This window comes from Alligator mississippiensis, chromosome 13, assembly GCF_030867095.1.
Source record: "Alligator mississippiensis isolate rAllMis1 chromosome 13, rAllMis1, whole genome shotgun sequence".
Lineage (NCBI taxonomy): Eukaryota > Metazoa > Chordata > Crocodylia > Alligatoridae > Alligator > Alligator mississippiensis.
Window position 1 is genome coordinate 52,418,831 of NC_081836.1, and position 16,103 is coordinate 52,434,933.

At 45.4% G+C, this 16,103-nt stretch overlaps 1 protein-coding gene across 3 annotated transcripts in view; it reads left to right on the plus strand.

Moving 5' to 3' along the window:
• The window catches only part of SDK1 (sidekick cell adhesion molecule 1), a 683,598-nt gene that overhangs the window by 511,324 nt on the left and 156,171 nt on the right, over nt 1-16,103 (plus strand). For all 3 annotated transcript variants that reach the window (XM_019494663.2, XM_014610818.3, XM_019494664.2), the window contains exon 14: nt 8,540-8,676. In XM_019494663.2, the coding sequence (XP_019350208.2) occupies nt 8,540-8,676 (137 nt within the window). The remainder of the gene's footprint in view (nt 1-8,539; nt 8,677-16,103) is intronic.

A 16,103-nucleotide genomic window follows, 5' to 3' on the forward strand; every position in this document is an offset into this window, starting at 1 on the left:
CTGAAGTCATCTCTCACTCTTGAGAGTCCTGCGGGTGAGAGATGCTTTATCCCCCAAGGAAAGTCCTTTCACCGAAAGTTGTCTGGGAGAGACTCATCTCAAGTGTCCTGGCACTGCCTTGCCCTTACACCCTGCTTATGCTGGGGACTTCTGCATCCTCAGGCAAAATGGATGTTGAGGTTGGCCTTCGGTTGTGTGTCAGTCCAAAGGGATATTCTCTTACTGAAAGCCCGTGGTCTGCCACAAGAATCCAGGGACTGCCTCTGACCAAGTCCTTTAGGGCCCTGCTACACATTCAAATTAAGGCTGGATAGAAACCAGCCATAGAGTTGTTACACATTTTCAAGCACTAAGTCTATAGCTGCTTGTCGCTTTTTATAGCTGGGTAGTCATTTTTATTGCGTAATGATTACTGTGCACATGCGGCTGGTCTAAATGTATCGCACAATTAGCCAATTCATTGTGTAATATCTGTAACATGTAGCAGTGGCTTTAGAGGAGTCCCTAGAGTCGCTCAGTTATACCATTTTATCTGTAGAGGTGCAAGTGCTGCAAGAGTGCCAAAACCCATTGCAATCCTCTGCAGGTTGTGTCATTATTATTTGACTCAGTAGCACAAATATAGGAAATATATAGACGTACATGATACAACAGAAGTTAAATGAAGAAGAAAATCCATTGAAAGGAAATAGTTGGAGTAAAGCTTAAATTAAATTCTAGCTGTTCTGAGTGACAGATCTATACAATTCCCTGTTCTCCCAAATAACTCTCATGCAAGGAGCATTAACAAGCACTGGGTGTTTTTTTCCTGTTCATGAGTATGCACACTCCAGTGCCTTGAGTAGCAGCAATGACAGCCAAATGTTCAGAGAAGGGCTTGCAATCAATTATGGACGTGAGCAGTTTACCATCAGATACTGGCATACCTTGAGTAACTTTGTATGTCTGCCAAGCTTACTTGATTTACCCCCTTCTTCTACCCCCCGTACCCCTATACCTTCTTCTGTCTCTGGGAATTTAGCCAGGGATTTTCAAAGGCACAGAGGACAGTTAGGCACTGAATTCCCATTAAACATCGTCAGGTCAAAGCCTGACATTGTGGATGACCCCAGGTTATCTAGTGTCTCAGAGGATTGGGCCTCTCATCTGTAAAATGGGGATATTAAACTTCTTTTTCCTTGCTTATCTTGCCTAGCTAGAACAGAACATCCTTTGGGCAGGGGCTGTCTCTTATCATGAGTGGGCTATGTGGCAATTTGTGGCCTCTCTTTCAATCACAATGATCGAGATGATGGTTATGTAGGGACCTGCTCAATGAAATGATTCTGCTTTGCTATGTTCAAAGCACAGATTTTTTTTCCTGCTTTAATCAGGGAAAAAAACCCAGGTTCTGGTAAAGGACTTTAGTATGGGGTTGGGGGGGTTTTTTGTTTTTCCTTCTTAGCAGTCACTGGATTTCCTTACCTTGGTACGATGTGGTTGGGATGGCTGGTGAGTGTCTCTTGGCATCTGTCAATAAGTGACCCACAAACCAGGGCACAGGATCAGCTCATTGTCTTGGTAGAAGAGAAATGGTGACGGCGCCAAATCCCTCCTTATCCGGCTCTATCCTCAGTATTATCTTCTCCAATCTTAAAAAATGCCGGTCTCCAAGATTCCTTCCCTGTTTTCCCTCTAAAGTGTTTAAGGGAAATGGAAAGTAGGACTGTGATGAGGAGCAACTACTGATCCTAACCAGTTGAAATAGTCCCCACAGTTGGGCACACTGTGCCCAACACATCAGGCCCCTGCCATGCTAGAAGCAGTAAATAATATTCGTTGGTGCAAACAGCAGAGGCGATCTTCCCTGACAATCCCTAACAGAAGTGAAGGGATGTGAAAAGGGAAGGTCTGTAACAAGGAACTCACTAAAGGGGAGCCAGGGGACACATCACCCACCTATTCTGTAGTGCTGGTACTTGGGCATTGCCAGGTAAGATATTCCCCAGTCATTCATTTTCCTCCCTTGGAAATGTACAATATTCTTCATCTGTATTGCTCTATTTTTTTTTTATTTGGTAAAACATTCTCCAGCCATGTTGCATTTTCTTATGAAATGAGCTTTTAATTTTGTTGATTTATTTTTTTGCTAGCAAAGCTGCTCAGCTGCAAATATAAAAAACATTTGCAGATCTTGGATGCTGAGCTTCTGCTTCTATTGCATCCAAAGTCGTAATTTCTGATCCTGAAAATAATTGCAAATAATAGAGCCTGCCAGCTTCATTCATCTTATCTTTATAGTCCTGCACATACCATACAATAGGAAAATATGCACAGAAGAAAAGTCCCCTATTCCCATAGCTCAATGAACTTGGGAGATCAGGTTGTATCTCTCTCCAGATAAGAAGCTTTGCTGATTCCAACTCAAAAGTATCCTGAGGGGCCTCGATACCTTTAAAATATGCAGTATAAGCAACATCCAAGCCTGACACATCCTGTAGCCACATATCTTGCACCCAACCACAGACCATGATGAGGAATATTTCTTTGTTGAATGAATGAAGGTAGGTGACTGCGAAGCCTGGTAATACCCTACCCTGCTGGCAAAAACAAACCTTACCTAGATCCCTGTGCTCCTTTCAGAACTTAAGGCAAGATCTTTTGATCTCTCCCTGCTACAAAGTAAGTTACCACTTAGCCTGTGAAAAGCCGAGGAGGGACAGAAGTACAAAGCATTACAATACAGCATACCATAAGGGCAGGACATTTATACATGGCCTCCCGTTGAACTTGCTGTCCAGTCTAACAGACTCTTCCACTGTTCTTGCCCAACCCTGGAAATCAAGGAAGGTGATTTACTCACTTACAGCGAGAGATCACCAAACAGAATGCAAATAGCATGACGGTAGTTTCTTTGTCACTCATTTATGGGGGAAATGTGGTATCTGTTCTTTTTTTTTAAGATAGTCAAAATTGCTAATGCCTCTGATTTTCCCTCTCCCCTTCAATGCCTTCTATCACCAGATCAATGACAGTTCAGAGCAATGTACAGTAACAATCCTCAAAATAGTATCCAGTTTCAAAGCCATTGTCCCATGAATTCCACATCCCCCCCCCCCCCCCCCCCCCCCCCCCGCCTATCCTTTGCTATTTTGATAGTCCTTTACTCGGTCCATTCCTTGTGCTGATCTTACACGAGACAATGGAGGAAAAATATTCGGCAGAAAGCATACTACCTCTGCTTCTCTAAAGAGATTCTCTCTGTTGAGCTATTACCTAAGCCAGAAAGACCAGGATGAAAGAATAAGATCCAAATCCTCTCCATCTTTGTATTTGAGCTCCTGGAATGGGATCAGAAATGAATGGGTCTGGCTTCTAAACTCGGGCCAAACTTTTAATTCCTCGGTTCCCCTTTCATACGCCCAGGCAAGGAAGCACAGTCGCTTGCCAATACCATGATATAGATCATATTAAAGTCATTTCTGTATTAGGAGTTTGGGGAGGATCCTAGTATAAGACAAACTGTAAAGTCCTGAGCAACAGAAGACGGGCTTCTTAATTTAAGCCATTATAAACACTGATGACAAACCAATCAAGGCTGAGTGATCTGTTAAACTTCCTGTCTTGACTTCCTCGCAAGTTATCAGGTCTATCAGCTGAGCCATCTGCGCCAGAGTTAAACTTGTATGGCGGACCTGATTTGGGAAGCCATTTGTGAGTTTGGAGCAAAGCTTTTTATAAATTGACAAGATGACTTGTTTAATCTCTCTCGCGTTCTTAGTAATCCCCTCTTCAGTCACAGGCTTTCTAATTACCTGCTGTTGGACCAGTTTTCTCAGAAATCTCTCCAAAACATGTCGAGCTTTTTTTTTTTTCCTCGCGCAAATAGTTTGTTTTTAGCTAATTTTATAAGACACTCTATGTGTTTGTTGAGTAATTTTTTCAGGTTCCCTCTGGCAGTTATGAGCTGACTCAAAACATTAGGGCATTCGTTTCTAACATATATCATCTGCAAAATTGCTAACATTATTTTCCAACCTTATCCCCGTGGCTGCGTGTTCCTTTTCTTGCTTGAATCCTTGCTTTGCCAGAGTCCCCTCAGCTGACCTTCGTGGCTATGGCATTGACCCCAGACTTGTGTGCTCAACGGCAGATTCAAATAAGTCCACAGACCATTGGGATCATCATGGACAGAAACTAGTAGAAATTATAGACAAAACTGACCTTGCTTGATTCCTAGCATGAAAGGATCATAGTCTGATATGAAAACGTAAAACATCCCTGTTAGTGGCTTGGTTGGGTGGAGGAAAAAAACCGAGTTCATGAGTTAGACTGATGACAACTGTACATGGGATATTCAGTGCCCCATATATCACTGTCCCAAGTCCCATTCACTTCCTTGGTGTGTCAGAGGCTGAACAATCTTACTTAGAATTTCTTCTCAATCTGAAACACAATTAAAATTACCACGCAAGCAAATGACTTCCTGCCAGGCAAAAAGTAATTTCTCTTAAACAATAAAGGAGCACATTCTTTTGGGGGAGCATGAATATTCATGATCGTCATGTGGGGACTCATTTATCATCTCCCGAAGCTCCCCCGTTCTTGTCTGTCTCTGTCTCCAGTGTACAGAGTATAAGTGTTTGTTAAAGTGGGGATTAATATTAGTTAACCTCAGCTTCTGTGCATTACAAAGAGAGTCATACACTTCCCCACTCCAGTTTCTTTTTAATTTTAAATATTCATTTCTGGTCAGGTGTTTCTTACATACTTGCTCTGTCTACCTCCAGGGGCTTAAGTCTGTAAGCACCATCTGCTCCTAGACAGTGTAGACACCTGAGATTAAAGAAAATTGTATTAGTGGTGGTAGGTGTACTGCATGATTGTTACAATTCACACTATTCGCACTCTCTGTGAATAGAAAGCACCTCCCTTTTCCTTGATGCTGCCTGATTGTCTGGCATATTAGCCTTGCCATTTGGTGTGACCCTGATGAAATAATCAACTTTAACCAAATCCTAAGCAAAAGCATACGTTTAACCTTAGTTTATACTTAAAGGAATGTTTAACTCGCCCATCAGTACCCCAGCCCAGTCTCCTGACTGCTTCCTTAATGAGTCTAGACAAGCTTGACATCCTCCTTTTTGTCTATCAGAAAGCCATTTTAAGATCCTTGGACAACTCTCAGCGGGGAACTGAGAGTGGAAAGGGATGTGTTTTCTCCTGCATCAAATCTTTCAACATGTATACCCTAAAGGAAAAAATGCCACCCTGTGAATTTTCCCCCTAATAGAATAGCTTCCTACCTCCCCAATGCAACTTAAATGCAGCCCTCTAAATTTACAAGAGAATAGGATTAACCAGTGAATACCTTAATACATTCAGGTACTTGTTTATTCTAGTTATTTGTGGATGGGATTGCTGTAAGCTCCCTCTTAGCTGTTCCTCCTACGTGATCCCCTGCACAAATGTCTTCTTCTGGAAGAGGTTGGGGCTGAACCTTACCTTTGCACCATTTCCCACAGGGGCTCACAGTAAATGAAGTGCTGCCTGGGATGGCTCAGAGTAGTGTGGCAAGACTTTTCATTCTTTTCTCTTCAGCAGTTTCCTCTGCCAGCTGGATCACAAATGTGTTTTCCAAACAAGTCAGTGTGGAGAGGTGGCAACTGTCAATCCTCCTGGATCGCGGTGTATGCATGAGGGCCACCCAGACTGTCGATGCATATGCCTGGGTAGGAGTTTTTGGAGGAATGGAGGCTGCCCAGACTTTCCATCCTCCCTTTAGTCCACTGAGATAGACTGAGTCCAGATGTTTGGTGCCTCCACAGCTTTAGTTGTATAAGTATCTGGGAAGTGAACCCAGGTCTCCTAGGTGGTAGACAAGGATTCCACCGCTGAACCACAGGGGACTCCCAGTATGGAGAAATGAGAAAGAATATGATAGGACTTTTACTGTGCCTTGATGCTTAAATCAAAATTAAATAAACCCGCTGTCACTGTCTTTGGCTAACCTTGTCCTTCTTGAACTGTTTTTGAGTCCCTTGAGTGCACCTCTTTCAAGCAGCAGTTCTGTGCAACCGTTTCTCCTTGGCGTGGGATCCCATGCTGCAACCACTTTCTAACTGAGTTTCCACATTATACTCTCCTTCCTTCTTCCCTCCCCCAGCCCTTTGCTCACTATGATGCCAGGGGGAATGGCACCTGGAAGAGATTCCCCTAGGGACCTCTGCGTGGTAGCAACATGTAGTGAAACAGAAGCTGCTTCTTTGAACTGTTTCATTTATTTGTGGAAAGGTTCACCACGCTGAGAAATGGATTTGGGCCAACAGAGACCTCCACGTTTATTAGTCGGATACACTTGGTATCCTCCTCAGGCCTGTTTCATAGATTTCATAGATGTTTAGGGTCAAAGGGGACCTTAGTAGATCATCGAGTCCAACCCCCTGGCCTGTTAAGTGCCCGTACCTTGGCTTTGGTGTCTCCATCCTCTTAGGGAGCAAGATGCATCCTGTTTGCTTCAGCCCCTGACATTTGGTCAGCCAGGGTAGCTCCCTGCAGTGCTCTTAGCACTCACTGACACTCCTTGGCTGACTCTGTGCTCACTTAAGCTCATTCGTTATTCTAGGTCTAGGGACCTTTAATGACATGTGTCTCCTCCTTTGACCCTAGGCTTAGTCTTGGGAAGAATAAACAGTTCTAGCTTGGGTAGAGCCGGACAGGGACTGTTCCTCTATGAAGTTTTCCTTTTGCTTTTTTTCTGTGTCATCATCTTACCTTTCCTGCTTGGTTCTTGTAACACCATCTTTTGATTAGCACCGTAGCAAGTAGGCCCTCGTAAATGTGAACACACGTACGGGCATTCACAGCATTCACAACAGATGCGATAATGTATATCTGTTCATGACCTTCTCCTTCCCTGAAGAAGCCTAAAAGTCAGGGCATGCTTTTCACCCCCCTGCTTTGAAGCCAGAAGCTGCCTTGGAATTGTCCTTGTGTTTGTGGGCGCCCGCTAAGGAGTTAGTTGTGGTTTTGAGATAGCTGTAAGCAATCAGCAGCTTAATAAATTACAACAAGAAATGAGTGCATTTTTTAATTAAAGAATGTCAAGTACAATTACGGCGTTTTGCTCCGACCAGTGCAGGTCAGCAGTAATGGAGGCTGGAGAAAAATTTGCAGTGTGCTGTGATGGGGGTGGGAGGAAAGAAATCAGATGGGTGAGAGCCAGGATCCTTTTGGTCTCCCCTTTGCTGATTCAAAGATCTTGGCCCTCATGAGAGGACAAGGTGTGGATCTCAGATTTTGGTATAATAGCTAGTAGGCCTGTGCGATCACCCCTTGCCCAGCAGCACTTGGTGAGTGGGGGTTTTTTTTAAAGCACCAGGAGCTGGGGCGGACAGGGCAGCCACCGGGGTGGTGGGGGGGGGAGAGAGCAGGGGTCGGGGAGGGTTGGGGGAGCAGGGAGGGAATGGGGCCTGGCCCCATGGTCCCCTCCCCTGCCCCCTACTTACCATCTCCGTGTCCAGCTGCAGCTCCCTGCTGCAGCCACCAGGGACTGTCCAAATCATCGAAGCTCTCCGAATCTTTTCCAAAGATTCGGAGAGCTTCGAATCAATTCGGACCTTTTTATCGGTCCCCTGGTTCGATTCGGATTTGGAGATTTGGCCACCAAATCAGGCCGAATGTCCTCCAGATCGAATCGCCACCTGAAGCTTCGCACAGCTACTGGCTAGAGGACTCCTACTGTTTTTGTAGGTCTTTCAGACGAGCATTTAATGAATGCAGCACAATTTCATTTCCTCACTCTGCTGTGCAGCCTCCATCAATTTCAGCCAATGAATCCAAATGAAGTATTTTTCCATAAATCGCATTTATTTTTAGAAATTACACTTTTTAATTGCGCTGCTGTTTTGTTTGTTTTTTTAACATTTCATTTAGCTTTTCCATGGGGTTTTCTGCAGGCATTTTCTCTACATTTTCTGCGTGGGTGCTCCCAAAAAATCCTTATTATATGAGGAAAAGATTCTACCCATGACAGGATAAGCTTGCATCCTCTAGTAAATCAAGCTGTTCTGTAGCGTAAGAATACATATGGTAATTTTGATTAGTAACTCTATATGGATAGTGTCGGTGTCTTCTGCTTGCCTGAGTATGAAAAATTCTGTGTTAAATCATATCTCCCATGTGGTATATTGTTTATATGTTTTACCGTTGTTCCGTTATTATGACATTGTTGTAAAAAAGAATTACTGACCAAGTTGTCTCAATTAAAAAAATGCGGTTTGAAAATTGGCATTTTTCCACGTTAAGTAACAGTTCCATTAGCTGTTACCGTGTCAGCCTCAGGACTCTGCATAAATTATATTTTAGAAAGAAGACAAAGTTGGGAATAATTTGGAGATCTCTGTTATTTTTTTTTTTATAGTGGCTTCTGGTACATTTACATCTATCATTCTACAAGTCTGATGACATATGAATGTCTAACCTCCTGTTAGCTTTTGGCTGGGTAAGGAGTAGATTAATTTTTTGTGGGGTTTTTCTTTCTCTCTTTTTTTTTTTTCAGCGAGCTCCCTCATCCTCCTCAGAACCTTGTGGCCACGCTGAATGCCTCGTACAGCCGCAGCGTGATGCTTTCCTGGGTGCGTCCCTTTGATGGAAACAGCCCTGTTCTCTACTACATGGTGGAGCTGTCTGAGAACAGTGAGTAGAGCCATGACACAGTCCTACTCTTGTGTTCTTAATCGTTCAACCTTCATGCCAGGCTTAGCTTTTACCAGAACCGTCGACGAAATCCTACTGCCACTTTCCGATTCTGAGAGAGACCGGGTATAGGAGCAGCTGGGTTTTAGTCTCGATTAACATCACACTGCAAAAGTTAGGAAAGAAAGAGGCATGGTCTGGCGGTTTCTGCACATCCCAACTCTGCCAGTGAAATGGTCCGTGACTTCAATGTCTTCAGTGCCTCAGTTCCCACCTGTAAAATGGAGACAGACATCACTTATTTCTTCCTCTGTTTGCCTATCTTGTCAATCTATTAAAAACACTCCTAGTATAATGGAGACACAACTCAGCGAGCGCTTCCAGACACTTGGATAATATCAATCGTTATTTTAATGGTGCACCAAAACAGCTGAGCGTGCGTTGGTAAGGATAACATGTGCGCTCAGCCTTCGAGACTCCTACCACATGTGCATTCATATTCATGAGGATTCATGTATTACCCTGTACTTTCCCTTGGCTGTTATTTAATACCCTTCCTTTAAGTAGGTTAGTGAGGTTTGTGGCCATAAATTATAATTTGGCTAATGTGGTCCCAATTTTCAAGAAAGGGAGAAAGGAGGACCTAAGTAACTATAGACCTGTAAGCCTCACCTCGGTGCTCGGGAAGATCTTAGAGAAAATCATCAAGGAGCACATCTGTGGGGGGCTGCAGGGGAGATCATGCTCAGGGGCAACCAGCATGGGTTTTAAATGGCAGGTTCTGCCAGACCAACCTGATTGCCTTTTATGACCAAGTAACTAAATCGTTGGATGATGGTGTCGCCATGGACAGTCTTTCTAGACTTTTAAGGCGACCTTTGACACTGTCTGTCACCCCATCCTCATCAATAAATTAAGCAACTGTGGCATTGATGCCTGCACAGTTGGATGGGTAAATATTGGCTGATGGGGTGCACCCAGAGAGTAGTGGTGGATGGGTTGTACTCAACCTGGCGAGATGTGAGCAGTGGGGTCCCCTAGGGTGCGGTCCTCGGGCCCGCACTGTTTAACATCTTCATCAGCGACTTGGACGAGGGGGTGGAAAGCACGCTGTCCAAGTTTGCTGATGACACTAAGATGTGGGGCGAGGTGGGCACACTTGAAGGGAGAGAGAGGTGCAACTAGATTTAGACAGACTACAAAAGTGGACAGATGAGAATAGGATGGGGTTCAACGTAGACAAATGCAGGGTGCTGCACCTTGGGAGAAGGAATACAGGCTGGGGAGTTCCCTTCTTGAAAGCACAGAGGTGGAACGGGATCTTGGAGTCATTATTGACTTCAAGATGAACATGAGCCGCCAATGCCAGACCGCAGCCAGCAAGGGCAGCCATACCTGTCATGCATCCAAAGGTGCATCTCAAACTGGTCCAGAGAGGCGATACTCCCCCTCTGTGCGACTTTGGTCAGGCCATAGTTGGAGTACTGCGTCCAGTACTGGGCACCGCACTTCAAAAGGGATGTGGCCAGCCTGGAGAGGGTTCAGAGGAGGGCCTCCCGCTTGGTGAGAGGGCAGCAGGACAGGCCCTATGAGGAGAGACTGAGGGACCTGAACCTGTTCAGCCTCAGCAAGAGGAGGCTGAGGGGGGACCTGGTGACTGCCTACAAACTCCTCAGGGAAGATCAACAGCAAATAGGTAGAGCCCTTTTCTCCCCAGCACCACCTGGGGTGATGAGGAACAATGGTCATAAGCTGATGGAGAATAGGTTTAGGTTGGAGATCAGGAGGCAATATTTTACAGTTAGGGTGGCCAAAATCTGGAACCAGCTTCCCAGGGAAATGGTCCTCGCCCCTACCTTGGGCAGATTCAAGAGGAGGTTGGATGATCACCTGTCTGGGGTCTTGTGAACCCAGCATTCATCCCTGCCTGTGCAGGGGGTCAGGCTAGATGATCTGTTCAGGTCCCTCCTGACCCTAGCTACTATGAAACTATAATTGCCTCTAGCCTCATACATCAAATACCTAGTAATTCCCAATTGGCTAAGAATCAGCCAGTGTTTCAAGGCTGTACTCCCAGTGCCTCGTTAGAGTTTGACTGTGTGGCACATAGAGTCCTCTTTGCCCTGTTTATTGGTTATCTTTTCAATTCTGATCTAACCACACACTTTTTCTGCCCTCTGGAAATTAGCCCTGCATATAGGTTAAACCAGCAGTTGGTTATGTTTTTCAGCTGCGGGCCAGATTGACACAGCTCAGGTCTAAGATGAGCTGGCACTAGGGCCTGGCTGCCGCCATCAGTGCTACTTCTCCTGACTGCCACTTGTCTCCACTGCCCAGCTGTGGCATGGGGCGGGCATAGCCCCTGCCACTGAATGCCACCAAAGTCCCTCAGCTCCATGGGCCAGACACAACAGGTCCACAGGCCGGATTCAGCCCAGAAGCCTTAGGTTGCCAGCCTCTGGGTTAAACAGTGACAGTTTAATGAATAAAACCTGTTTTGCCACATGGGGAGTTTGATGTTGGGAGCACTTTTAAGGATTTCACTTTGCAGGCTGGAACATGAAGATCTTCAGCTTTCAAGGTCCTGTAATAATGATCTTGACATCCACCCGGCAAAGTGCAGGTCTCCAGTCCCAATAAAACTCTGAGGTCCTTCATAGGACCATTGCCATGGACGTAGCTCATTAGGAGATTCTTGAAGGCTGATTCCTAGCCGATGTAGGCAGGGGCCCCTTAGGACACTCTGGAGTATGGGAGCAATATGATCCCTGCAGGAGGTACTGGTAAGACGATGAGAAGCCTTAACTTCTACCAGCTGAAGTTTGTCAGCCTCAGGTGTAGCCACAGCTAGGGATGCGTTGTGCTATTCCAGTCTGGAGGTGTCAAGGGCACCATCAGCTGGAAAATGCCATCGTTCACCCTGCAAAATCCATAAAAGTCTCGGTGAAAATCTGAAATAGCTCCACAGAAATTATGCAAATGATCCTTCAAAACACCACAGGATCCTCTGAACTCTCCTACACCGTGAGATAGATCCAATAATTTTTAGCTGATGGCACTGTAATCTACCACTGAGAGAATCTCATTATCACAAATCACAGAAGTGTATACTTCAGCTGTGTATTTGCAAGAAGCCAAACAAACAAAAAGCCATAGTGACTGTGAACCGAGCACCCTCTCGCCCCGGGAGAATTGTCTTTCCTTCTGGGAACATTCGCCGCCGCTCCCAGCTTTGAGGTTTTGTCTTCAAGTTTCTCCTTATTTGTCTTGCATTCGTGTCCCCTTGCTACACAGTCACTTGTGTACATAGGAGACGGGGAAATCTGAGTTCTTGCTTGTTTTCCATTGTCCCACAGACGCCAGCAAGCCTGCAAGCAATGTCAGCAATGAGTTTGATTTGTGTTTCTTATATTCATTTTTACATAGCTTCACAGTCTCCAGCTGGGGTGGGGGTGGGCAGGGATTATGCTGTTTCTGAGAATTATCTTTATCAGACAAGTATATCGTTCAGGCTTAGTTAATAACAACAGATTTCCCACTTGAGGTACTATGGGCATTGTCTCTTCTAGTTTTTCTCAGTGATGTTTCTGAATAATACTGACATATGATCTTGCACTGCTGACATAGCTTTGTCTCATACATGTTTGTAATCTGAGTCTCTCTTGTTTTGCACAGAAAAACATTTTTTCCAGGTTTTTGCTGCCAATTCCTTTTGTGCCACAGGTGTCTTTTCAGATACAGAAACTGTCAAGGATTTTGCATATGCCCTCCATGAGCTCATTTGCTTGTGTTTGGAGTTATTTTACTGTCAGCAGCCGTACAATATGTTAAGCATTCTAATCCCAGATTGCTGTTATGTAGACAAAAGTAGGTGAGGCTCCGTGTTATTTTGTGGTTGCCAAGGATGCACAGAAGACTTTGTTTTTGATTTTTGCAAGGAGTTTAAATATATGGGGTTTGTTTTGCAGTGTTGGAGTTGCCAAGATGTATCCTTATTTTCTTAATTTTTCTGTGGGTTGCTGCAGAGCGAATAAGTTTCTAATAGCTTTAGCATCCATTACATATTTTTGAATGCATACAGTCAGTGAATACGTAATAAAGGTATCTGTTATTGAAAGCTAGCCAAAGAAGGCTCAAAATAACGAGTGTAGATTTCCAGGCGCTAATTACTGGCTGCATTGAAAAGAAGTGGATCATTCTACCTGGCATGGATTAAAATTAAAGCTCCTTTCCATTGGTATTACTTTAGTAAAGAGAGATAAAAGCTGATTTTAACTGAGGGAAAAACAGCAGCAAATCATACACAAGAATTCCTGAAATGTACCTGACTCTGCTGAACGAATGTATGGAGGGCCAGAGTCTCATCTACCAATTAGGCATCAAAGTGGACTTAGGTGCCTCGGTGCGATTATATTCCACACAGCTCCAGGCCTGAAAACGCCATTGTGCATCAACTTTTGTAAAATGCAGTCATCCCACCCTTAAGACTGAGTCACAGAAAAGCAGCAAGGAGGAAGATTACCCACCCACCTTGTGCATTAACTGATTTTTCAGGGACTTGAACAGTGGGGAATAGAGTCTGCCTTAGGTACTCAGGTCCATTTACGTGCCCAATAGGTGCAACAGAGTCTGGCTTCTAATGTTTATAATAGGGGTGCACCAGTAGAGATTTTGGGGGCCAATACCGATGGCCGATTTTTAAGGAGGCATATTGGCCTATACTAATCCGATTTCCAATACACCAGCATCCAGCTGGTAAGTCTGTTTTGGTGGAAGGGGGGGGAGAGGGAAGGGATGTGGGGGGCCAGATGAACTCCCCCCATGGTGAAGGAGGGAGTGGGGCAGGGGCTGGGGTAGGCACTGCTCAGCTAGAGCAGGATGGGATGTAGGACAGAGCTGCAGCTCATCCGGGGGATGTGGGGTGGGAGGGCAGGGCAGTTCCCGCTGCTGTGTGCACCCCAGGAGGGCATGGGGGGGGTGCCCCTGCATCTGCGCAGGGCAGGCTGCAGCTGCGGGCTGGGGCCAGGGCTGTGCAGGGCTGCGCTCAGGGTGGGCAGTGGTGGGCTGCACTCGAGGTGAGCAGTGGCAGCACTGGGTTGGGGGCTATGGGAAGGGCTGCAGCCACCCCAAATCTTTCCATATCCCCCCTATAGCGCCGCCTCTGCCCACCCCAAGCGCAGCCCACCTCTTTCTCCCCGGAAAGAGCCTGGTGTAGCCCTAGCCCAAGCCCACAGCTGCAGCCTGCCCTGCCCTGCCCTGCCCTGCCCTGCCGCACACAGATCCATGGGGTATGCACCTCCCTCCCATGCCCTCCTGGGGTGTGCTCAGCAGCAGAAGTCACCCCATCCACCTGCTGCCCCCAGATGAGCCACGGCTTCGCCTGCACCCGCCCCACCCCAGCTGGGCAGCGCCTGCCCCAGCCCCAGCCCCACTCCCTTCCTCACCACAGGCTGTGCTGATCTCCCCCCGCTTTCCTCCCCACTTCCATTCCACCACAAGAGACTTACCAACTGCACACAGCTCTCCAAGCTGCCGGGCTGTGCTCCTTACTGCCTGTGTGCCACGCTGCAGCTCCATGCACGCACAGGCATTTATTGGCCAAATTATCAGCCACATCAGGCCAATTTCCGATACAGTCAATTTTCTTTATATCGGTGCCGATCCAATATCGGACTGATGTATCAGTGCACCTCTAGTATATAATGAAGTCTATACACTTGGCATGATGCAGTAGATGGGGAAGATGATGCATTTTGATTGATAAAATACGGAAATACAGTCATTAAGGATTCACTTCTATACACATACCAGGATGAGAATCCCTGTTGACCATCAGTATGCAATACAAACAGTATGCATTGCTGTCATCATTTCTGAATGGCTTGTGTTCAGCTGCTGTTGTGGTGCACGTGAGAATTTTGTGGCAGTATCTTCAAAGAGATCCATTTACTTGATTGAGAAGGTGTGAAAGTTTCTGGAGCTCATCAAAACGTATTGCTAATTGGTAACTGTTGTAACAAGTGCATTATAACGCTCGGCTGAACACTGCTCAGCTGAAGGCTGCTGTTACGACTGCTGTGTTCTTGGATATCAGGAGTCTTGAGACCTAATGGGATAACTCAGATTCACTAGGTGAAGTGCTAGGGAGGCCTGTATTAAAGCCCTCTTCCTACAAAAGCATATGTGCATGCTTAACTTTAAGTCATGAGTAGTTTGACTAAACTCAGTGGGATTAATTAGATGATTACAGTTAAGCATTGTGCATTAGCCTTTGCAAGATTGAGGTTTAAACATGTATGGCTCCATGGCTGTTGTTGAAAACCGACTCGTATTCACATAAGACGTTCTCCAAGGATGCTGTTGGTTTCAATGGTCTTAGACCAAGCAGTTCTCTGAAATCAGGTCAGAATAATGGAGTCCCACTGAGTGGTTCAGTCCTCACTCGAATAGTTCACAGTTTGAAATTATTGTAACAGAGGTGTGTTTGGGGGCCAAGAGAAAACTCAGCACCTTCCAATAGCCCATGCTGTACAAGAACTTGGAGAGTTTGGCCTGTTCAATGTACCAAACTGAAGGCTGGACAGGGATACACCTGTTGTGTTCAGGAGGAAAGAGAGTAATTTAGGCTAAGGAGCCAATGTTAGCGCAAGAAGACTTAAGTAGACACTGATCATGAATTAATTTAAGATGGAAATTATAAGAAGATTTCTGACTGTCGGGGCAGCGAGGTTAGAGTACCACCTTCCAAAAGGAGTAATGGAGTCAAAGATGCTAAGTAATTAAGATGGAGCCTGCAATCGGGATAACGTGATGTGGTTGCATACAATAGCGGGGGCTTGCACTTCCTGACCCCACATTTTTTGTAAACATTTCATTAAAATAAAAGGCACCTGAGCAATAGTCCTGTATCTGAAAAGAAGAGAGGTACAGGATTTCAGTTTTGTGTTGGGAGGTCTTTCAACTCAGTAGATACCTGGTAAGAATAGGAAGCAGATTTAGAATACCTCTCAGTGATCACCTGCCACAAGTGCATCCAGAATGGAAATCCTTTGACATACACAAATTAAGTCCTGAAACCAGAAATTGAAACAGCAAAATATAGAGCTGTTCTTCACTTTCTTAGTCTCAAGCAGTTTAACACAGGGAGGGAAAAAACAGCATAATTAAAAAATAGCCAGAGCATTGGAGGAGACCCGACAACTACAAGTGAAAATTTTACAGCCAACAGCAATTACAGGGGCAGAGGGAGCAAGCAGCGCTCAAAGTATGTTCTGGGCAGCTTAAGTTAAATGAGATTAGTGCTGGCTGTTCAGTATAATGGAGGTTGATTTAATAGTTTGACCTGGCAAGTCTTTTGTCACCATGTGACTCCTCCTAGCTTTCTATAGCAGAAGAGTGACAATAATCCCTGGGGAAAAGGGAAGTGG